Source organism: Capricornis sumatraensis, chromosome 5, assembly GCF_032405125.1.
Source record: "Capricornis sumatraensis isolate serow.1 chromosome 5, serow.2, whole genome shotgun sequence".
Taxonomy (NCBI): Eukaryota; Metazoa; Chordata; class Mammalia; order Artiodactyla; family Bovidae; genus Capricornis; species Capricornis sumatraensis.
Genome location: NC_091073.1, coordinates 97577962 through 97601595, shown reverse-complemented (window position 1 = coordinate 97601595; position 23634 = coordinate 97577962). Strand labels below are relative to the sequence as shown.

At 57.4% G+C, this 23634-nt stretch overlaps 1 protein-coding gene across 1 annotated transcript in view; it reads left to right on the top strand.

Annotated features, from left to right (window-relative positions):
- Positions 1-23357, top strand: part of KCP (kielin cysteine rich BMP regulator) — a 32876-nt gene extending 9519 nt beyond the window's left edge. Inside the window, exons 6-40 of the mRNA XM_068972424.1 lie at positions 482-568; positions 774-867; positions 1710-1792; positions 5711-5804; positions 5931-6010; positions 6087-6180; positions 6509-6594; positions 6669-6750; positions 7008-7160; positions 7251-7354; positions 7432-7525; positions 8520-8693; positions 8813-8895; positions 9341-9440; positions 9523-9711; positions 10025-10195; positions 10926-11102; positions 11726-11811; positions 12056-12146; positions 12270-12352; positions 12421-12514; positions 14521-14694; positions 14968-15050; positions 15642-15762; positions 18311-18390; positions 18587-18686; positions 19199-19287; positions 19592-19694; positions 19790-19932; positions 20195-20367; positions 20451-20562; positions 20654-20755; positions 21950-22114; positions 22550-22856; positions 22999-23357. Coding sequence (XP_068828525.1) covers positions 482-568; positions 774-867; positions 1710-1792; positions 5711-5804; positions 5931-6010; positions 6087-6180; positions 6509-6594; positions 6669-6750; positions 7008-7160; positions 7251-7354; positions 7432-7525; positions 8520-8693; positions 8813-8895; positions 9341-9440; positions 9523-9711; positions 10025-10195; positions 10926-11102; positions 11726-11811; positions 12056-12146; positions 12270-12352; positions 12421-12514; positions 14521-14694; positions 14968-15050; positions 15642-15762; positions 18311-18390; positions 18587-18686; positions 19199-19287; positions 19592-19694; positions 19790-19932; positions 20195-20367; positions 20451-20562; positions 20654-20755; positions 21950-22114; positions 22550-22856; positions 22999-23267 — 4320 coding nt within the window. The 3' untranslated portion in view covers positions 23268-23357. The remainder of the gene's footprint in view (positions 1-481; positions 569-773; positions 868-1709; positions 1793-5710; positions 5805-5930; positions 6011-6086; positions 6181-6508; positions 6595-6668; positions 6751-7007; positions 7161-7250; positions 7355-7431; positions 7526-8519; positions 8694-8812; positions 8896-9340; positions 9441-9522; positions 9712-10024; positions 10196-10925; positions 11103-11725; positions 11812-12055; positions 12147-12269; positions 12353-12420; positions 12515-14520; positions 14695-14967; positions 15051-15641; positions 15763-18310; positions 18391-18586; positions 18687-19198; positions 19288-19591; positions 19695-19789; positions 19933-20194; positions 20368-20450; positions 20563-20653; positions 20756-21949; positions 22115-22549; positions 22857-22998) is intronic.
- The last annotated feature ends 277 nt before the right edge of the window (positions 23358-23634 follow it).

Here is a 23634-nt window from a genome sequence, read left to right as displayed (position 1 = left end):
CATGGCAATGGGAGCGCTGTGTTATCTGTACCTGCCAGGTAAAGGAATCAGAGCCTGGCCCCAACTACCACCTACGTCCCTGCTGTCCAGCCTACCCCAGGCCTGGCAGTGCTAAGCCTGACCTGGGGGCCAGGCAGGGCTGCTGCTGCCACCCTGGCACTGAGCCCTGGAGCTATCTAGGCCTCCACTCAGCTTGGGCAGTGGAGAAGGAAGGAGGGCTCTGTGTCTGTCCTGCAGGCAGGGACAGTGCGGTGCCAGGGGCCCTCATGCTCAGAGCTCAACTGCCTGGAGAGCTACACCCCACCTGGGGAGTGCTGCCCCGTCTGCCGGCCAGGTGACCTGCCCTTGTCTTGTCCACCCCGCCCCCGCCCCTGGCCTCAGCCCCAGAGGGTTCTTTACCTACTTGGTGTCATGCCTTCCCCTGGGTGATGACCACCCACCTTGCTCTCTGCTGACCAGCTTGTCTTTCTGGCAATCCTCCCCAGGCTGTGAGTATGAGGGGCAGCTTTACGAGGAAGGGGCCAACTTCCAGTCCAGCTCCAACCCTTGTCTCCAGTGCTCCTGTCTGGTGAGTCCTCCGAAACTTTGCCTGGGCCCTGCTCTTCCTGGGATACCCGCGCCTGCTCTGGGCCGCACCTGCCACTCTTTCAGCCCCTCACATACCACCCAAGGCCTGATGCCAGAGAGATTCTCCCTCCATCCCCACCCTGTGGCCCAGTCTGCTCTCTCTGGGAGCCAGAGCCTGAGGCAGCACAGCTGTGGGTGTGTTATAGAGGAGCCTGGTTCGCTGCGTGCCCACGAAGTGCCCGCCCATCCCCTGCTCCGAGCCAGTCCTGAGGCCTGGGCACTGCTGCCCGACCTGCCAAGGTGAGAGCCCCTGCCCCTTCCCTGGTGGAGCTCCAGGTGGGGCTGTTAGGCTGTTTCGTCAACCCAGAGCCCACTCTGCAGACCCCTGACCTGGGGGTCCTGTCAGCGGGGGAGCCGCGCCTGACCACACCTGCTCCAAGTTCTGCCCTTGACACTTAGCACTTGTGTGCCTCTGAGGGAGTTACTCCGTGTCTCAGTTCCCCATCTGTAAAAGGGGATAATGATACTGTATACCTGAATAAACATTGACTATTACCTGCTTTGTGCAGACACCCGGTGGACCCTCGAGGCAGACCACTAGAGGGTGTCACTGAGTCACAAACTAGGACTGGCAAAGGCGGGATTAGATTACACACAGATACTATGGAAACTCAGAGGAAGGAGACCTAGTGGAGACCTAGTCCAACCTGGGCACGGAAGGGAGGGCATCCTGGGGGTGGTGGGTCCGGACAGAACCTCAAGGCTAAAGAGCAGTTCGCTAGGTGAAGGGCAGAGGGGATGCCAGGAAGAGAGGGCAGTTTGGGACTAACCCTCCATGTGAGGTGGGCGTGTGTTGGTTGGGAAGGTGCAGGCAGGTGGGCGTGGTTTACACTGAGAGGTGGGCGGGGCCAGAGACAGGTGGGCGTGGCCATGCTGGCCCTCGAAGACCTAGAAAGTCAGGCCAAGGAGCTTGGGCTTGACCCTGCCTGGGGTGCTGGGAAGCCAGGGCAAGGGGTCCAGGCAGAGGCAGGATCTGGCTGGATTTAGGCTCCGGGGAGGACCCTCAGAGGGCATGTGGAGGAGGGAAGGTCTGGCTGAAATTTCCACCAGGCTTCCTCTCTGCCTGTCTCCCTCAGCTCAAGGCTGCACAGAAAATGGTTCTCACTGGGAGCATGGCCAAGAGTGGACTACCCCTGGGGACCCCTGCCGGATCTGCCAGTGCTTGGTGAGTCCCCATGCTGCTCCTGGGTTGCCCCCACCACTCCCCGACCCCGGGTCACCCAGATTCATTCCTTCAGTCCACTGAACACATCCCAAAAGGCACTGTGAGGGGACAGAGATGGAGGAGACCTAATTCTGGAGGCCGTGAGGCTGGGGAAGGGGTTGTGCCCTGTATGTCCAGTTCCAAGCACAGTAGGTGGGCAGCATGTTTGTGAACCCAAACCAAGGCGCTTCAGGTTACAGGAGGAGTGAGGCTGGGCAGGCAGGATGTGACGGGGGCACAGACTCCAGGGACAGAGAAATACAGTTGATCTGAGATGTCCGGAGCCCTGCTGTCTGAGCAGGAGCCACTCCGTGTGGACACTGAGCTCTCAAAATGTGACTGTCCTGTTTGAGATGGACGTAAAGGGTAGACTACGCACTGGATTTCAAAGACGTATTATGAGAGAAAGAAGCATAAAATGTCTCTTAACACTTCCTGTTGATTACATGTTGAAATAACTTCTTGGATACATTGGTTTGAGTGGAATATAATGTTAACATTTAGTTCCATCTGATTCTTTTTCTTTTTGAATTTTAACTACCAGGGAATTTTAAATGACATATGTGGTTCGTGTTATATTTCTATTGGGCAGCACAGATCTAGAAAAACTTCGGGGTGGGGTGGTGTTTACTTAGGTCTGAATGAGTGAGTAAGATTTGAGCAGGGAGGAATGGGGGGACACTCCAGGTGCTATAGACTGAATGTCTGTGTGCCCCCCTCACATTCATATGTTGACATTTTAACCCCTACATGATGCTATTAGGAGGTGGGGCCTTTGGGTGGTGATTACTTCTAGAGGGCAGAGCGCTCATGAATGGGATTTTGTTGTTGTTCAGTTGCTCAGTCATGTCTAACTCTTTTTGACCCCATGGACCACAGCACACCAGCTTCCCTGTCCATCACCATCTCCCAGAGCTTGCTGTAACTCATGTCCATTGAGTTGATAGTGCCATCCAACCATCTTGTCCTCTGTCATTCCCTTCTTCTCCTGTCTTCAATCTTTCCCAACATCAGGGTCTTTTCTAAAGAGTCGGCTCTTCGCATCAGGTGGCCAAAGTATTGGAGCTTCAGCTTCAGCATCAGTCCTTCCAATGAATATTCAGGACTGATTTCCTTTAGGATTGACTGGTTTGATCTCCTTGCAATCCAAAGGACTCTCAAGAGTCTTCTCCAATACCACAGTTCAAAACATCAATTCTTCAGCACTCAGCCTTTTTTTATAGTCCCAACTCTCACATTCATACATGACTACTGGAAAAACCATAGCTTTGACCAGACGGACTTTTGTTGGCAAAGTAATGAATAGGATTAGTGCCTTTATAAAAAAAAAAAAAAAAAAAGACCCCAGAGGGATTTCCCTGGTGGTCCTGTGGTTAAGACTCCATACTTCCACGGCACAGGGCACAGGTTTGATCCCTGGTTGGGGAACTAAGATTGTGTGTGCCACAGAGCACAGCAAGTACAGCCAAAAATGAAAAAAGACCCCAGAGAGCTCTCTTGCCCCTTTCACTATGTGGGGGACACAAGCAAGAATACAGCAGGACTGGGAAGATCCCCTGGAGGAGGGCATGGCAACCCACTCCAGTATTCTTGCCTGGAGAAGTCCATGGACAGAGGAGCCTGACAAGCTACCGTCCAAAGCATCTCTAAGAGTTGTACATGACTGAAGTGACTTAGCAGGCACTCACGCTTGAAGCAGGAACGGGCCTCTCACCAGACATTGAAACTCCTAACACCTTTATTTTGAACTCCCTGGCCTCCCAAACAGTGAGAACTAAATTTTTTGTTGTTTGTAAGCCACCCAGACTACAGGATTTTTATTACAGTAGCCTGAAGGGACTAAGACACCAGATATAGGGAGGAGTCAGGGCAAAGCCTGGGGGAGAAAGGCAGGGACACGAAGGCCTCACATCCAGGCAGGGTGCACGCCAAGGAGGGCTATGATTCAGAGGGCTGAAGCCAGAGCCACAGAGCTTCCTGACAGCTCACCAAGGACGAAGGACTCCACTGTGAAGGCCATGGTGCACCCGCCCCCTTGTTACCATGTGCTTCCCCTCCCTGTTCACACTGACACCCAAATCCCTACCCCACCTGTGAGAGAGTCACTGGCTGCCCAGACACTTACGGGGCTGGAGGTAGCGAGCCCAGGTATAGGTGTGAACTCCAGGGACTGTGTCTGTCTGGGAAAGACCGTGGGGAGTCATAGCAGCTAAGTGTTTGTTAAGTGTCAGCTTCTGGAGGTGGGTGCCACACCACACACTTATCTTATGCCCATACAAGGCTATGAGGACAGGACTATTATTGTCTCCTTAAAAATTTTTTTATTTTATTATTTAAAAAGTTCTTTATTGGAGTTTAATTGCTTTACAATGTTGTGTTGGTTTCTGCAGTACAACAAAGTGAATCAGCTATCAGTTCAGTCCCTCAGTCGTGTCCAACTCTTTGCGACCCCCTGGACTGCAGTACACCAGGCTTCCCTGTCCATCACCAACTCCTGGAGGTTACTCAAACTCATGTCCATCAAGTCGGTCATGCCATCCAAAATCTCATTCTGTCGTCCCCTTCTCCTCCTGCCTTCAATCTTTCCTAGCATCAGGGTCTTTTCTAATGAGTCAGTTCTTCCCATCAGGTGGCCAAAGTATTGGAATTTCAGCTTCAGCGTTAGTCTTTCCAATGAATATTCAAGACTGATTTTCTTTAGGATTGACTGGTTTGATCTCCTTGCAACCCAAGGGACTCTCAAGAGTCTTTTCCAACACCACAGTTCAAAAGCATTAATTCTTTATGGTCCAATTCTCACATCCATACATGACTACTGGAAAAACGATAACTTTGGCTAGGCTAGGATCAGTTATACGTATACACATGTCACCTCCCTCTTGAGCCTCTCTCCCTCCCACTGCTCTAGGTCATCACAGAGCACCGAGCTGAGCTCCTTGTGCTATTGCAGCAGCTTCCCATCAGCTAGCTATTCACACGTGGTTGTGCATATATCTCTGGAGAAGGCGATGGCACCCCACTCCAGTACTCTTGCCTGGAAAATCCCATGGACGGAGGAGCCTGGTGGGCTGCAGTCCATGGGGTCGCAAAGAGTCGGACATGACTGAGCAACTTCACTTTCACTTTTCACTTTCATGCATTGGAGAAGGAAATGGCAACCCACTCCAGTGTTCTTGCCTGGAGAATCCCAGGGATGGGGGAGGCTGGTGGGCTCATGCCGTCCTCCCCTCCCCCACCCCTTCCCCCATGCCATAGGCCCATTCTCTACATCTGCATTTCTATTCCTGCAAATAGGATCATTCTCTTTTTTTTCCAGATGGGTAAACTGAGTCACAGAGAACTTTAGGTCACATGCCAGGTTATACACCTGCATTTGTTTTTAGGGCTGCATAACAAAGTGCCACAAACAGAGTAGCTTAAACAGAAATTGGTCCTCTCATGGTTCTGGAGGCAGAAGTCCAAGATCGAGGTGCTGGCAGGGTTGGTTCTGACTGAGAACTGTCAGAGAGACTGTTCCAGGCCCCTCTCCAGCTCTGGCGGCTGGCTGGCAATCCTTGGCAGCCCGTGGCTTCTGCCTTCGTCTCCACAAGCTGCTCTCTCTGTGCGTGTCTGTGTCCAAATTTCCCCTTTTTAAAAGAACACCAGTCATTGGATCAGGGGCCACCCCCTTCCAGTCTCACCTCATCTTACGTGATTACATCTGCTACGACTCTATTTCCAAATAAGGTCACATTCTGATGGAGTTAGGACTGCAACATAAGAATATGAAGGGGGACACAATTTGCTCATAACAACATCTAGTAAATGGATAGCTGGGACTTGAAGGCTACTTCTGCTACCTGGCTGCATTCTGATGGCCCCTTCCTCTGTCCCCCACAGGAGGGCCACATCCGGTGCCACCAGCGGGAATGTGCCAGTCTGTGCCCATACCCTGCCCGGCCCCTCCCGGGCACCTGCTGCCCAGTGTGTGATGGTGAGTCAGCAGAGGGTAGGGGGATCGGAAAGCGGATGGACAGCCTATCACAGGCCTCCTGAGAAGACCAGGACACTGACTGGCACGCGTCCCTGAGGAGGGTCTCAGGCACCGTCTTCCCAACAGGCTGTTTCCTAAATGGGCAGGACTACCGCAGCGGGGAGCCCGTGGGGTCTGGGGACCCCTGCTCGCACTGCCGTTGCGCCGTGAGTGTGGCTGCCCGGCAGGGAGGGGCTGGCGTCTGGGCCTGCCTCTCACATGCTGACCAGGCCTTGTTGGCAGAACGGGAGTGTCCAGTGTGAGCCTCCGCCCTGCCCACCCACGCCCTGCAGATACCCAGGGAGGACCCTGGGGGGGTGCTGCCCTGTCTGTGACAGTGAGTGAGGGTTCCAGTCTCCAGGGGGAGGGCTAGCCGCTGCCCCAGGAAAGGCTCTGGGTCTTGGGGTGGGAGTGTTTCCCTCCACTGAACCTACAGAAGCCCCCTTGAACGAACCTGAGCTCTGTCACCAAGGGTGAGGGACGAGTTCTCACCTCGCCTCATGGCATGCTGGGCACCTGGGGGCCGGCAGAGGCTGGCAGGCAGGGCTTCCTGGAGGACACGTGTGACTGTCCTTATCAGGATGGGAGGTGGAGGCCTCAGGTGTGGTGAGGCTTCCCCATCCGCCCCCAGCCCTGTCCCCCTGCCCCTCTGTCATCTTGTCCAGGCTGTGAGTACCAGGGACACCAGTATCAGAGCCAGGAGACATTCCAACTCCAAGAGAGTGGCCGCTGTGTCCGCTGCTCCTGCCAGGTAGGCAGTCCTGCTGTCTCACATCCCAGGTCTGTCTTGTCCCCTGAGGGCCTCTCACCCAGCCTCCCTCCTAGGCTGGCGAGGTCTCCTGCGAGGAGCGCGAGTGCCCAGGCATGCCCTGCACCCTGCCTGACTCTGGCCCCCAGCTCTGCTCAGGTGTGTGTATTGGGGGACAGGGCGGGGGACAACCCTGAAAGGGTGCTGCTCCCAGCAGCCAGGAGTGTTTCTTCACAGTAAGGCGGGGGGCACATCCCTAAGTCCACCAGCCATTCCAGAGAGGGTTCAGAGGCGGCTGTGGGGATGGTGAAGCTGGGGTCCTGGGAAGGGTTCTGGGTGGTCTGGGAAGGACAGGGATGGATGGAGGTGCCTGGGCTGCCACGGTGACACCCGTTCCCTGCCTCACACCACTGTAGTCTGCGTGCTTGATGGAGAGGAGTTTGCTGAGGGTGTCCAGTGGGAGCCTGATGGCCAGCCCTGCACGACCTGCTCCTGTCAAGCTGGGGTACCTGTATGTGGGACTTTGCTCTGCTCCCCAGCTCCCTGCCAGCACCCCACCCAGCCCCCAGGTGAGTGCCCTGCCCAGAGCTAGCTTTCTCCCCTGTGCCTTGACCAGTTCACCTTGATGGGTAGGGCTCTGACCCACCTGCCCTGCCCAGGTGCCTGCTGCCCCAGCTGTGAGAGCTGCACTTACCACGGCCAGGTGTATGCCAACGGGCAGAACTTCACAGATGCAGACCCTTGCCACACCTGCCGCTGCGAGGTACCTCCCCAGGCTTGCCGCTGCCCGGCTCAGCCCCTCCCAGGACCCACTGCCATTGCCCTCTCACCTGCTCCCAGGATGGGACCGTGACATGCTCCTTGGTCAACTGCCCTCCCACAACCTGTGCCAGGCCTCAGAGTGGACCCGGCCAATGCTGCCCCAGGTGCCCAGGTATGTACTCATTGCACCCGTGTGGCTCGGGGGACCCTTGACTCTAACACTCCATGGCCCCTTGGGCCCTTAGTGAAAGTGAGAGTCGCACAGTCGTGTCCAGCTCTTTGCTACTCCATAGAGTGTAGTCTATGGAATTCTCCAGGCCAGAATACTGGAGTGGATGGCCTTTCCCTTCTCCAGGGGATCTTCGCAACCCAAGATTTAACCCAGGTCTCCTGCATTGCAGGCAGATTCTTTACTAGCTGAGCTACAAGGGAAGCCCAAGAACACTGGAGTGGGTAGCCTATCCCTTCCAGCGGATCTTCCCGACTTAGGAATCAAACTGGGGTCTCCTGCATTGCAGGCAGATTCTTTACCAACTGAGCTATCAAGGAAGCCCCCCACCCTGGGGCCTAAGCCTAACCCTAACTTTAGACAGAAATGGCTTTCTGAATTGTTTTCAGTCTGACCCAGCTTGGAACTCTCTGGAACTCACAAGGCAGGGGTGGGAGACACGGTAGACATCTGTTTGTCCCTTCGTGTTACTACACCCACCCTTCTCTCCCATCTTGTACTACTTCCTCTTCCACTGCCCACACACCCGGACCTCGTGTATCTACCTGTACAAGACTGGTTCAGATGACAAGTGTTCAAGTTTTCCATACCATAGGCTGGAAGCTGGGATGTGGTGTGCCCTGATCCCCACCCACATGGAAAGTGTTTGGGGTGCAAATCAAACATAGGCAGGCACGTGCACTAGCCCTTCAGCTCTTCACCCTCAGAGGCACACACATCTGCCTGCAGGTAAAGGGACTACACACATACGCACATGCACGTGTGCTCACAGAGATACCCTTGCGTGTGTACACAGCCCCTCCTCCTCCTCCATGCGGACAGCTTCCAAGTGGCACTTCCGCAGTGGCTCTGGACTCAAGGCAGGAGGGGGCTGTCAGCCTGCTCCTTGCGCTGTCTCTGTGCCCCCATCCTGCCCACCCCCGACCCCACTGTGCAGACTGCGTCCTGGAGAAACAGGTGTTTTTGGATGGTGAACGCTTCTCGCATCCCCGAGATCCCTGCCAGGAATGCCAGTGCCGGGAAGGCCATGCCCAGTGCCAACCCCGGGTCTGCCCCCGAACCTCCTGTGCCCACCCTCTGCCTGGTGTCTGTTGCCAGAACAACTGCAATGGTGAGGCGAGCAGAATAGGGGGTGGTTTCCGGGATTGCTTGGCCTTTAGGGCTGGAGAAGGCAGCGTGCCCTTGGGGGAGGAGGGCCTGTCCCGGGCCTCTAGCTGCCCTCTCCTCCAGGTTGTGCCTTTGGTGGGAAAGAGTACCCCAACGGGGCCGACTTCCCCCACCCCTCTGACCCCTGCCGTCTGTGTCACTGTCTGGTGAGTCTGCCGTATGGATGGGAGGAGGAGTCGGGGAGGGAGGGCGGGGATTGGGAGGAGGAGCCGGGGAGGGAGGGCGGGGATTGGGAGGAGGAGTCGGGGAGGGAGGGCGGGGATTGGGAGGAGGAGTCGGGGAGGGAGGGCGGGGATTGGGAGGAGGAGTCGGGGAGGGAGGGCGGGGATTGGGAGGAGGAGTCGGGGAGGGAGGGCGGGGATTGGGAGGAGGAGTCGGGGAGGGAGGGCGGGGATTGGGAGGAGGAGTCGGGGAGGGAGGGCGGGGATTGGGAGGAGGAGTCGGGGAGGGAGGGCGGGGATTGGGAGGAGGAGTCGGGGAGGGAGGGCGGGGATTGGGGAGACCAGGCGAGGTCAGCCAAGATCAGGGTGGGAAGGCGTGGGGTCTCCTCCACCTCCTACGCTAACTGGCCCTGGCCTGGTCCACCTGCAGGGAGGCACCGTAAAGTGCCTGGCGCGCCGCTGCCCGCCCTTGCCCTGCCCAGAGCCGGTCCTTCTGCCCAGAGAGTGCTGCCCACGGTGCCCAGGTAGGCGCTGCGCCCCTCGCCGCCTCTCCAGGGTGGATCCCTTCCGCAGCTTGTCCCCAGCCCTGCTGATGGAGGCTCTCCCCTGCAGCCGCCCCCTCGGGCTGCCCTCGGCCGGGGGGCTTGGTCCCCGCCCGCCACCAGGAGCACTTCTCCCCGCCCGACGACCCCTGCCGCCGCTGCCTCTGCCTGGACGGCTCGGCGTCCTGCCAGAGACTGCCCTGCCCGCCTGTGCCCTGCACCCACCCGCGCCAGGGGCCCTGCTGCCCCTCCTGTGACGGTAATGCCCTGGCTATCCCCCTCCCTGCCCTGTCCCCACTTCTTCCAACTCCACCCCTTGCCTTCTTGGTGCCCCTCTTTATCTCCAGGAGGGTGCCACCTCCTCTCCCCACTTCCTCCTGGCCTGCCCTTCCCACATTGGGGTTCTCACTAAGAAAATGGGGAAACAGTGCCCACCTGATCCACAGGGCCTGGCAGAATGGGGGGTGGTCTCCGGGATGGCTTGGCCTTTAGGGCTGGGAGGGCAGCATGCCCTGGTAATGCTCCTGGTACTCCACGAGCCGCCAGCCCCTCGCCTGCCCGACCCCCCCCAGGCTGCCTGTACCAGGGGAAGGAGTTCGCCAGCGGGGAGCGCTTCCCTTCGCCCACTGCCAGGTGTCACATCTGCCTCTGCTGGGAGGGCAGCGTCAGCTGTGAGCCCAGGGTCTGTGCACCTGCCCAGTGCCTGTTCCCTGCCCGGGGTGACTGCTGCCCTACCTGTGATGGTGAGGGGCAGGGACTGGGGGGTGGGCTGGGAGGACGGGGTCAAAGTCTTCTTTACTGCCCAGTGTGCATGCTAAGTTGCTTCAGTCGTGTCCGACTCTTTGCGACCCCATGGATTGTAGCCTGCCAGGCTCCTCTGTCCATGGGATTTTCCAGGCAAGAATACTGGAGTGGGCTGCCATTTCCTTCTCCAGGAGATCTTCCCAACACAGAGATCAACCCAGGTCTCCTGCAATTGCAGGCAGATTCTTTACCATCTGAGCCACGAGGGAAGCCCCTTTACTGCCCTCAGTTCAGTTACTCAGTCATGTCCAACTCTTCGTAACCCCATGGACTGCAGCACACCAGACTTGCCTGTCCATCACCAACTCCTGGAGCTTTCTTAAACTCATGTCCATCGAGTCAGTGATGCCATCCAATTTACTGCCCTGGTGTGGGTCAAAGATATTTATTATTATAAGAAAAAAAGCCCCAGACTAAATTCTAGGTGGATTTTCCCTATAGACTGGACAGGGGGCTTCTTTGCAGACCAACGGGGAGAAAGTCTGTCCTTTGGCCAGTCCATCCATCCCCCTGCGCACCGCCCACCCCCCACTGCCAGGACTGAGCCCGCCCTTTGCCCCCAGGTCTTTGAGCCCTTGAGCTCAGGCCAGGTCCAAGCTCAGAGCCAGATGACTGGTCTCCTCTCTGATTTCCGCTCCTCCACCTTGGCCTCCCTGTCCTCTCTTGAAGGCTGTGAGTATCTGGGGGAGTCCTACCTGAGCGGCCAGGAGTTCCCGGATCCCCGTGAGCCCTGCAACCTGTGTACCTGCCTCGGAGGCTTCGTGACCTGTGGCCGCCGGCCCTGTGAGCCCCTGGGCTGCAGCCACCCGCTCACCCGAGCTGGGCACTGCTGCCCGACCTGCCAGGGTAGACCTGCCCCCCCACTGCCCCTGTCAGTGGGTCTGGTCACTGTCACCCTCCCCTGAGACAGCCTCACAGCAAGCCCACACCCTGGATTCTCCTCGGGTTCCTCACCCCATGCTCAGCCTCCTCTGGGTCTCTGCTGTCACCTCATGCTGACTGTCGTACTCACCAAATACGCAGAAGGTCTGTGTGGCCAGACCTTCACGTCCTTTGGTTGTCACCCTGCCTCCCTCAAACATGTCACGAGGCTCGAAGCCGTTCAGTGATTCCCACGGCCCTTGAGTCGCCCAGCACGCCCAGCACCTTCCCTCCCTCCTGGCTTCCTTCGTCCAGCCTCCCGAGCCCAGCCCGCCTCTCACCTTCATTTCCAGGTGCCCCTCCCTCACATCCTCCTCCTACCCTGGCCTGTGGTCTGTGATCTCACTCTCAGTCCTCCCCTGCTTCACGCACACAAGTCTCTCCCCTTCCCAGCCACTCACCTCTCCCTTTCGGACTGTTAGCTAAGCTTTGGTAGAGGACCCCAGGCCCGGATGCGGTGTGTGGCCCGGTGTGTGTGTGTGGAGGCTGGGGTGGGTGGAAGGCTCCGCTGATTGCAGCCCCTTCCACTGCATTCCCTTTTCCGCCAGGATGCCTCTATCATGGGGTCACTGCCGCCCCTGGAGAGACCCTTCCTGACCCGTTAGACCCTGCCTGCTCGCTCTGCACCTGCCAGGTGAGGTGGCCCTCTGGGGGCTTGGGAACCCTTCATCCCTCGATCCTCCTCTCTGGCCAGAAAGAAGGTTGTTCCTCCTTCCGGGCTGCACTCTGCCTGTGACATCCACTGGGAGCAGGATTGGGTTCAGGTCTCCCGGGGCCGGGGGAGGGGTCAGTACAGGTACCCCCACGGGTGTGCAGCCCTGTTTGAGGGTGTGATGGCACGGGAGTCGGGGCATGGCCGGGCGACCTCTCTCCCCCAGGAAGGCTCCATGCGCTGCCGGAACAAGCCGTGTCCTCCGGCTCTCTGCCCTCGCCCCTCTTCAGGACCCTGCTTCTGCCCCGTTTGCCACAGTGAGCGCTCGCCTGCCCCCAGGCGCTTCTCTGCCCCTCCTCCCTCCCTCTCTACCAGGCCTGAGGTGGGACGGGGCAAGGTGGCTCGGCCGCACTCTCACCCAGGACACGTGTCGCCCACAGGCTGCCTCTCTCAGGGCCAAGAGTACCAGGACGGGGAGGAGTTCGAGGGGCCCGCAGGCAGCTGCGCGCGCTGTCGCTGTGAGGTGTGGCAGGGAGGTGGCGAGGGGCTGGGGGCGGGGGGAGCAAGCCACTGAGCCTGCCTCTCCCGCAGGCCGGCCAGGTCAGCTGTGTGCGGCAGCGCTGCCCGCCCCTGTCCTGCCCGCTCCAGGTCACGGAGCAGGGGAGCTGCTGTCCTCGCTGCAGAGGTGCGCCGGGCTGATGGGGCTGCCCCCCTGTTTCTGTCGCTGGGTCTGGGTCCTGTGTCCTTCCATCTGCCCCACCGCCCTCCCCTCAGCTCTCCTCCAGCCTTTCCATCTCCCTGTCCACCCTTCTGGCCTGCCCACACCTCAGGACTTGAGCTCTCACCATGCCCACCTTCATCTCTTCCTTCCTGTTCCTGCCCCTGGCCTGCTCAGCCCATTTCTCCTTCTAGACTCTTACTGGAATCTCCTCAAAGCTATCCTGTTCCTAACCACACCCCATTCATATTGGTTCGGTTCAGTTCAGCCCAGTCACTCAGTCGTGTCCGACTCTTTGAGACCCCATGAACTGCAGTACACCAGGCCTCCCTGTCCGTCACCAACTCCCAGAGCTTGCTCAAACTCCTGTCCGTCAAGTCGGTGATGCCATCCAACCATCTCATCCTGTCGTCCCCTTCTCCTCCCGCCTTCAACCTTTTCCAGCATCAGTGTCTTTTCCAATGAGTCAGTTCGTTGCATCAGGTGGCCAAAGTATTGGAGTTTCAGCTTCAGCATCAGTCCTTCCAATGAATATTCAGGACTGATTTCCAGGCTGTCACTGTTTCCATTGTTTCCCCATCTAGTTGCCATGAAGTGATGGAATCAGATGCCATGATCTTAGTTTTCTGAATGTTGAATTTTAAGCCAACTTTTTCACTCTCCTCTTTCACTTTCATCAAGAGGCTCTTTAGTTCTTCTTCACTTTCTGCAATAAGGGTGGTGTCATCTACATATCTGAGGTTGTTGATATTTCTCCCAGGAATCTTGATTCCAGCTTATGCTTCATCCAGTCCAGCATTTCTCATGATGTACTCTGCATACAAGTTAAATAAGCAGGGTGACAATATACAGCCTTGATGTACTCCTTTCCCAATTTGGAACCAGTTTGTTGTTCCACGTCCAGTTCTAACTGTTGCTTCTTGACCTGCATACAGATTTCTCAGGAGGCAGGTCAGGTGGTCTGGTATTCCTATCTCTTTAAGAATTTTCCACAGTTTTTTGTGATCCACACAGTCAAAGGCTGTGGTTCATAATAGTAATCATGATAGCTAACATTTATTGAGTATATACCATGTGCCAGACTCTGAGCTAGGCACCTTATACATAACATCTCATCAGGTAGGTATTATGATTAATTATTCCCATTTTACAGGTTAGAAAACTGAGGTACAGACAGTTAACATAACTTACCTGTGGTCACTTAGCCAATAGGTGGCAGAGTCAAGATTTGTATCTAGGCCGCCTGGTTCTAGAATAGGAGTCTTTTTTAGCCTATTAAGAAGACCCTCACCCCATACAGTGCCCCAACTGGTATAAGAACCATGAGTGTCTCCTTGGCCTGGGAGGTAGGCAGGACAGAAGAAATCTCCATTTAATGGGTAAGGAAATTGAGGGTTGGAGAGATGGAGTTACCTTGGGCACATGGCTAGTGATGGAACCTTTCATTCATCCCGTGCATGCCTGCTAAGTTGCTTCAGTCCTGCCCGACTCTCTGCAACCCCATGGATTATAGCCTGCGAGGCTCCTCTGGCCATGGGATTCTCCAGGCAAAGATACTGGAGTGGGTTGTCATTTCCTCCTCCGAGAGACCTTCCAGACCCAGGGATCCAAGCCGTGTCTCTTGTGTCTCCCATGTTGGCAGGCAGGCTCTTTACCGCTAGTGCCACGTGTGTGTATTGCCCTCCTGCCGCAGGCCCGGTACTGCTGCTGGTGCTGGGCTGTGGCGCACAGTGCTTGCTGCCTGGCTCGGGGTCTAGCAAGCAAGCAGGAACAGGATTAGAACCTGGGTGTTCTGACCCCGACCCAGTGTCTTTCCCCTCCAGCACACACAGGAGTTCTGTCCCAGCTTCCTACTCCAGCCCTGAAGAAGCCCCTCCTGGTTACCCACATGCCGTACTGACTACGCAGGGTGGGGCAGGGAGTCGGGGCAGACATGCAGACTCAGAGCTCACCCCTGCCCACCTTGGACACAGGCTGCCTGTTTCATGGGGAGGAGCACCCTGAAGGCAGTAGCTGGAAGCCCCCTGACAGCCCCTGCTCCTCCTGCATGTGCCATGAGGGTGTCATCACCTGCGACCGCGTCCAGTGTGTCACCTCCTGTGCCCAGCCCCACCAGGGGCCCAGTGACTGCTGCCCTCGATGCTCTGGTATGCCCTCGATGCCTGGGGAGGGGTGAGGCGGGGGTGGCAAGGAGGCAGAGCCAGTCAGCATCTCCCTGCCATTGCCCTGGGCTGGGTGGCCCCCGTTCTTATACACACTCCAATCTCTGAGGTTGAGAGTGGGGGTCCAGGGGGCAGAGAACCCCACCCCTGGCATGGCGGCCAGTCTGAAAGTTCCCTGGTTCTGTTCTACTCTTACCCCACCCCACCCATACCCCTCCTCCCCTCCCCACCCCCCCCCAACCTTCACCCTCCAACAAGACTGTGAGCATGAGGGTCGGAAGTATGAGCCAGGAGAGAGCTTCCAGCCCAGTGCAGACCCCTGCGAAGTCTGCGTCTGTGAGGTAGGGGAGGGCACCGTGGAGGGGCAGCCTGGGCACTGTGGGGAGCAGGCACTGTGGGGTCAGGGACAGGCGTGTGTCCCTGAGGCCAGGGAGTGAGGCAGGGGCTTCAGGGGAGGAGCCAACAGGGCCAGAAAGTCTGGGGTTGTGGGGCAGGCAGTGCACAGGCCCGCCCAGCTGGACTGGAGGGTGGTGTGGGTAGAAATCTGGGGGGAGGCACCTGGGAAGTGGTCAGGGGCCCTGTCGGGGAAAGTCTCTTTGAAAGAACAGTGTGCCAATGGAAGGGTTTTGAGCAGGCAAATGATGTCATGGGTCGGGAGATTAGGCAGTGGGGAGGGAAGATGCCTTGAGCTTGCAGAAGGCTCAAAGGTCACACAAAGGCTCACGCCCAAGTGACTACAGGAGCAGGCACCCCATAGGCCATCTCTGAGGACTGGGACGGGGGATGAGGGGCAAGTCTGGGGAGAGGTTGAATCTCTCTTTAGACCGGAGTTTGACCTGCACAAGGCAGACAAGAGGCGCTTGGAGTCCAGGGGAAAGGGGGCGGCTCTTGGCTTCCGTGGCCCGGATCGCACCCTCTGCTCTCTCGTTCAGCTGCAGCCTGAGGGGACACCCAGCCTGCGCTGTCACCGGCGGCAGTGCCCCCGCCTGGTGGGCTGCCCTGCCAGCCAGCTCCTGACCCCAGGACCCCAGCAATGCTGCCCTACCTGTGCCGGTGAGTCCCCGGACTGGGGGCGGGGGTCAAGAGGGCAGAGCTGCCATCCCCCAGAGTGACACCAGAAGGGCCAGCCAGCTCTCCTCCACAGTCCCAGCCCCTTCCTGAGTCCATTGGGTTGTTCTAGAAGCCCACACCCTAGCCAGTGAGACCTGTACGGCCCTAAGGGGAAACACAGGTGACACCACCCTTATGGCAGAAAGTGAAGAGGAACTAAAGAGCCTCTTGATGGCAGGGAAAGAGGAAAGTGAAAAAGTTGGCTTAAAACTCAACATTCAGAAAACTAAGATCATGGCATCTGGTCCCATCAATTCATGGCATATAGATGGGAAAACAATGGAAACAATGACAGACTTTATTTTCTTGGGTTCCCAAATCAATACAGATGGTAACTGCAGCCATGAAATTAAAAGACGCTTGCTCCTTGGAAGAAAAGCTATGACAAACCTAGATAACATATTAAAAATCAGAGACATTATTTTGCCAACAAAGGTCCATCTAGTCAAAGTTATGGTTTTTCCAGTAGTCATGTGTGGATGCGAGAGTTGGACTATAAAGCTAAGCACCGAAGAATTGATGCTTTTGAACTGTAGTGTTGGAGAAGACTCTTGAGAGTCCCTTGGACTGCAAGGAGATCCAACCAGTCAATCCTAAAGGAAATCAATCCTAAATATTCATTGGAAGGACTGAATGAAGGAAGAAGCTGAAGCTGAAGCTCCAATATTTTGGCCACCTAATTTGAAGAACCGACTCATTGGAAAAGACACTAATGCTGGGAAAGACTGAAGGCAGGAGAAGGGGACGACAGAGAATAAGATGGTTGTATGGCATCACAGACTCGATGGACATGAGTTTGAGCAAGCTCTGGGAGTTGGTGATAGACAGGGAGGCCTGGTGTGCTGCAGTCCATGGGGTCACAAAGAGTCGGACACGACTGAGCGACTGAACTGAACTGAACTGAAGCCTGCTGCCTCTTGTCCAGCAGGTGGTGCTACAGGGTTGCAGTTGTGCAGGCTGCTGGCTTGTTGAGCACAGGGATCTTGGGACCAGCGGGGCACTGAGTGGTCCAGCTACAGAGGTGGGGAGAGCTATCCTTACCAACCAACACCTGCTAGAATGTGCTGCAAGGGGAGAGAAAAATAATAATACTTATTAAGCACCTACTTCCCTGGTGGCTCAGATGGTAAAGCGTCTGCCTACAACACTGGAGATGCGGGCTCAATCCCTGGGTCGGGGAGATCTCCTGGAGAAGGAAATGGTAACCCACTCCAGTATTCTTGCCTGGAAAATCCCATGGACCAAGAAGCCTAGTAGGCTACAGGCCATGGGTTCGCAAAGAGTTGGACACAACTGAGCGACTTCATTTTCACTTTCACTTTTTCATTAAGCACCTACTGTATGCCACATACTGCTGCTGTTGTTCACTCAGTCAAGTCTGACTATTTGCGACCCCATAGACTGCAGCACGCCAGGCTTCCCTGTCCTTCACCATTTCCCAGAGCTTACTCAAACTTATGCCCACTGAGTCAGTGATACCAACCAACCATCTCGTTCTCTGTCATCCCCTTCTCCTCCTGCCTTCAATCTTTCCCGGCATCAGGGTCTTTATTAATGAGTCGGCTCTTCAGATCAGGTGGCCAAAGTATTGGAGGTTCAGTTTCAGCATCAGTCCTTCCAATGAACACCCAGGACTGATCTCCTTGAGGATGGACTCGTTGGATCTCCTTGCTGTCCAAGGGACTCTCAAGAGTCTTCTCCAACACCACAGTTCAAGAGCATCAGCCTTTAAGGTGCTCAGCCTTCTTTATAGTCCAACTCTTGCATCCACACATGACTACTGGAAAAAACATAGCTTTGACTAGATAGACCTTTGTTGGCAAAGTAATATCTCTGCTTTTTAATATGCTGTCTAGGTTTGTCATAGCTTTTCTTCCAAGGAGCAAGCATCTTTTAATTTCATGGCTGCAGTCACCATCTGCAGTGATTTTGGAACCTAAGAAAATTTAAAGTCCGTCACTATTTCCATTCTTATTAAGCACCTACTTTATGCAACACACTGTACTTGGTGCTTTTAATAAAGTTTCACATGTAATTCTCACAGTTACCCAGTGATGAGGAATTTTACAGATGAAGAAATTGAAGTTCAGAGAAATTTATTAATTTGCCAAAAATGGCACAGGCTCTGAGTGCTGGAGCCAGGATTGGAACAGGTGTACCTGGCTCATTGTGCTTCCTTCCAGACAAGATGAACAGAAGTGGGAGGGGCAGGCCAGGCAGCCCTATGGTCCTTAGCGACCTCAGGCTGAGGAAGCCACACTTTGTCCATTTCCAGGCCCCCCGTCCTAGCAGGGTTCCTTGTCTAAAGTCCAAACTTTTTTTGGCTGAAACAAAAGGAAAAAGGATTTATCTTCCCTGGATTGAAGGTGTCAGGGCTATAAGTATATCCTGGGCTCAAGAAATCCTGGGGCACAGTAAGGGGGCAGGCGGTCAATGGGGCTTTCGTCCCTGCTCCCCCAGCATCTCCCACACTGCATTTTTGTCTTCTCAGAGGCGCTGAGCCACTGCACAGAGCACCTGCTGGGGTCTGAGTTGACCCCACCAGACCCCTGCTACACCTGCCAGTGCCAGGTGAGCCCTCTTTCCTTGGGGACCCCTCCAGCCCCCTCTTTTTCCTCCTCTGTAGCTGTGGGTCCTCTGTTTAGCACCTCCAGGCTTCCCAATCACCCCAACAACGTTCGCCCGCTTATCCTGAATGTCGCATTCCACCTAGGCCCTGTGCCTTCCCTGCAGTTTCTTCCTGTGCTGTTCCCATGCCCTTCCACAGGACCTGACTTGGCTCTGCATTCACCGGGCCTGTCCTGAGCTCAGCTGTCCCCTGCCTGAACACTACATACCCCCTGGGAGCTGCTGCCCTGTGTGCCAGGGTTCGTGCCCAGTTTTGTTCTGCATCCTCAGGACATGAGCCGGGAGGGAGACAGGAGGTGTGGCCTCTATGGGCCAAGCGGGCAACCTGGGGTGTGCACTCCGAATGCAGGCTTTGTTCTTTTATAGAAATGGAGGGCTGTTCATTAGAGGAGGGACCCGTGAGGTGGAGGGAGGCAGGGAATGGAGCCTGGATTCTCGAGGGCTGGCCAGAGGCTTGTCAGGGGGCTCAGGGACCCCAGGTCCACTTAGCAGGGTATCGCACTGCTGAGCTGGCAGCCAGACCAGAGGAAAGTTCCAGCCTCTGGCTCTTTCAGTTTCTGGGACGCTCTGGATATCCTGGGCGCTGGCGTAAGGTCTGCCATTTAGTCAGCCATGGTGCTGCTGGTTGAGGAAATTAACACCCTCAGGGTACTAATTAGATGGGGTGGGCACCGCCCTGCCCTGGGCCTTCAGAGTGAGCTCAGGCAGCCAGAATGACAGTGCTTCCCCGTCCCCATTTCTTTGTCCTCAGAATGTGTGGTGGAGGCTGAGGGCCGGACAGTGGCGGATGGAGAGAGCTGGCGGGACCCCAGCAACGCCTGCGTCTCTTGCACCTGCCATGTGAGCTGGGGGAGGGGGGTGGGGTGGAGGACCTTACAGACGGTAAAGTGAAGGGCCTCAGGACACTGGACCAGAGAATATGGGGTCTTTGAGGTAATTAGAAAAAGGCGCCCCCTCTGGGTGAGAGGGCAGAGGTACCCCTGTGTGAGGGCAAGCAGCTAAAGGTGATTTCACCCCCTACTTGATCATGAAGTGGGTGCCCTTGTGGGAGAAGGGTTGCTTGCCCAGTCCTTGATGCAGAAGCGTGAGGCCAGGGACTCCAAACCCTACCGGAAGTCCCTAGAGCAATGACGTCTGTCCTCAGCGGGGCCACGTGGAGTGCCGCCTGGAGGAGTGCCAGGCGCTCACCTGCCCGCGCGGCTGGTCCAAGGTGCGGGAGGCTGGCAGGTGCTGTGAGAGGTGCCAAGGTGCGGGCCAGGGCCATGGGGCTGGGGGTCGGGGGCACGGAGCGAGACCCAACGTGAGGGACTGGCAACTGTCTCGCCCCTTCCCGTCCCCTCAGCCCCCGCCCCGTCGTGCACGCACCAGGGCCGGCAGGTGGCCTCCGGAGAGCGCTGGGACGTGGACGCCTGCACCAACTGCTCCTGCGTGGCAGGCACCGTGCGCTGCCAGAGCCAGCGCTGCGCGCCGCTCTCCTGTGGGCCCGTGAGTGCCAGAGTCTGGGGCGGTGGGATGGGTGGGCACGTGGCACGGCCCACCTGGAGCAACGGGGAAGTAGGAGACCAGGCTCGCTCGGGTCGTGCAGTGTCTGACATGGCCACGAGGTGGCGTCCTGACCTCCTCCAGCACGAGCTCGGGAGCCCGGGAACCTCCCCGGCTCCCGGGGAGGCTCGGTCCTCCCGGGAGGCTCAGCGTGGGCCCCGGCCGGGAGGGCGGCGGGTCTGACCGTGTGCGGGGCGGAGGCCAGGACGAGGCCCCCGCCCTGAGTCCCGGCAGCTGCTGTCCCCGCTGCCTGCCCCGGCCCGCTTCCTGCATGGCCTTCGGAGACCCTCATTACCGCACCTTCGACGGCCGCCTGCTGCACTTTCAGGGCAGCTGCAGCTACGTGCTGGCCAAGGACTGCCGTGGCGGGGACTTCAGGTGCGCCGCTACCTCTGCCTTTCTCCCTGCCCGCCTCCCACACCCAGCCCTGCTGACCCCTGCACCCGGGCCTCCCGCCGCAGCGTGCACGTGACCAACGACGACCGGGGCCGGAGTGGCGTGTCCTGGACCCAGGAGGTGGCTGTGCTGCTGGGAGACGTGGCCGTGCGGCTGCTGCAGGGCGGGGCGGCCACGGTCAGTAGAGCCAAGGATCGGGGGGCCGGTCGGTCAGCGCTGTCCCCTTCTCTGTCCCGATCTTGCTCCTCCTCCCACGTCTCTTCTCCAGGTGGACGGGCGCCCTGTGGCCTTGCCCTTCCTGCAGGAACCGCTGTTCTATGTGGAGCTTCGGGGACGCACGGTGGTGCTGCACTCCCACCTGGGGCTCCAGGTGCGGCCAGGGCCAGTGCGGGGCAGGGGGCGCCTCAGGCCTGTTCTGTAGGAGGGGTATTACCAGGCCATGGGGCCAAGGAGCTGAGAGAGTTCTGCTGGATTCTAGGGGGAAGAGGAATCAGGGCTAGAGAACTCCAGGTGTGATGAAAGGAGTTCTGAGCCTAGTTTCCAGCCACGGATGTGCTGGGGCTCTTAGGCCATTATCTTAAGCCAGTCCTCTGAGTGACTAAAGTTGCTCAGTCGTGTCCAACTCTGATCCCATGGACTGTAGCCTACCAGGCTCCTGCGTCCATGGAATTTTCCAGGCAAGAATACTGGAATGGGTTGCCGTGTCCTTCTCCAGGGGATCTTCCCGATCCAGGGATCGAACCCAGGTCTCCCACATTGCAGACAGACGCTTTACCATCTAAGCCACCAGGGAAGCCAGTCCTCTGGGCCTCAGCTTTCCCATCCCTCAAGCAGGGAAAGGGGGAGGCAATGTCAACTACCTTCTCCTAGATGGTTTCAGAGATTCCAATTCCCATGTCAAAGAGTAATTCACTTCCCTGCCTCCACCCACAAGCACATTTGTAAGTACACAAAATATAGCTTGTCTACGCTTAGGATGGGGCTTCCCAAGTGACACTAGTGGTACAGAACCTGCCCGCCAATGCAGGAAACATAGAAGACGCAGGTTTGATCCCTGGGTGGGGAAGACCCCCTGGAGGAGGGTACGGCAACCCACTCCAGTATTCTGGCCTAGAGAATCCCATGGACTGAGGAGCCTGGTGGGCTATAGTCCATGGGGGTTGCGCAAAGTCAGACACGACTGAAGCGACTTAGCACACACGAAAACAGGATACAGACCCGATTTGTGCTTTGTCCTCTGTAAGGCCTGAATGCCCGTGAGGGAGTGAAGCTCTGGAAGTGGGTTGCATTTCACAGGGAAGCCTAGCTCAGGGATGATGACGGGAGAAGGTGCCCTCCTGAGGGAGCTGTGTTCACCTCTTCACTCTTCCGTGTTTGCCCAGGGCTGACACCGCAGGTGCCTTCCTGTCCTTGGCCAGAGCAAGCCTCCCTTCCGTGAGGCACTCCACCTGTCCTTTCTCCTCCCCTCCTGCAGGGGGCATGCTGACACACCACCGAGACGGGCCCTGGGCTTCCTGGGGCCCTTGGCTTTCTCCTGCTCTCCAGTCCCCGCCTCTCTGCACAGGTGCTGTGGGATGGGCAGTCCCAGGTGGAGGTGAGAGTCCCTGGCTCCTACCGGGGCCACATGTGTGGGCTCTGTGGCAACTTCAATGGCTTTGCCCAGGATGACCTGCAGGACCCTGAGGAACTGCTCCAGTCCACTGAGGCTGCGTTTGGGAATAGCTGGCAGGTGAGGGGCACAGAAGTGAGGGGTTGGGGGAGGCACAGTTGAGCCTGAGTCTCAGAGCAGCCCTCTGGTAAGGAAAGGAGGGGTTGGGCTTTGGGGCTTTCAGGAAGGTTTGGGGTCTTTTTGCCTGTTACAGTGCTGGGGGGGGGTGGGGCAGGGCACCTGTTGGAAGGGATCTCCTCAACTGAATCCCCAAGGCCTGCTTCATCATTCACTGACTCTAAGTCTTGGACAAGACACTTAACTGCTCTGGGCCTTGATTTGCCAATCTGTAAAATGGGGGCAAAGGAAAAGTAGCTGATGCTTTCTTTGCTGTTCTTGTAAGGAAGTTTTTGAGGCTACAACAAAACATTTGGTGCAAAGCTCTTGGAAGAACATAACACACAAAGGTCAGCTGCCAGTGGATGCTGTCATATCAGGGCCGCCTTCCCCATCTAGGTCCCAGAGGGCCCAGGACCTGGTCGGCCCTGTTCCAAGGGCCGTGAGGTGGATCCATGCCGGGCAGCAGGGTACCGTGCCAGGCGTGAGGCCAACGCCCGGTGTGCGGTGCTGAAGTCCACCCCGTTCAGCCGCTGCCATGCTGTGGTGCCACCAGACCCCTTCTTTGCCGCCTGCGTGTATGACCTCTGTGCTTGCGGGCCAGGTTCCTCCTCTGACGCCTGCCTCTGTGACTCCCTGGAAGCCTATGCTAGCCACTGTCGCCAGGCAGGGGTGACACCGGCCTGGCGGGGCCCCACACTCTGCGGTGAGGGGGTAGCGCCCCGTGCAAGCTGGGGAGGGGGTGACACAGAGGGCTCAGGTCTGGACAGGAAAGGTTCAGGGAGGGTCATGGGGTTGGGGGGAGCCTGGGGACTGGACGGTGACCCTTCCTTCCACTCCATCCGCAGTGGTGGGCTGCCCCCTGGACCGCGGCTTCGTGTTTGATGAGTGTGGCCCACCCTGCCCCCGTACCTGCTTCAACCAGCACATCCCCCTGGCAGAGCTGGCAGCCCACTGTGTGCGGCCCTGCATCCCCGGCTGCCAGTGCCCGGCGGGCCTGGTGGAGCACGAGGCCCACTGTATCTCACCCGAGGCCTGCCCCGCCGTCCTGCTCACTGGGGACCGGCTGCCCAGCACTTCGCGCCACCCTAGCCAGGAGCCCCAGGGGCCAACCTGAGCCAGGACAACACCGACCGGGACTCATCCGGACATGAAGTCTCCCCTTGGCGAGCACCTCCCGCCCTGCCTGGGTGCTGGGAGGCTGGGCATGGCTCCCACAAAGACCCCAGCTGTGTTGCATTGGAAACAGTAAACTCAGGCTCCACCCTGATGTTTCCTTGTGTGTATGTGTGCTTCCTCCTGGTGCTGGGGTGGTGGGGGTGCTGTTTGCAATGTGGGGTCCAGAGGTCAGTGTCCAAGAAGTGGGGTGGTGGCAGCAGTGGGGACTCAGACCCGGACCTTACACACTCCCTGAGCCTGTATCCCTGGGCTGCCCTGCCTGCCACACCCTGGGCTGCCTGGGAAACCCTGCCATGGGCAGGAGG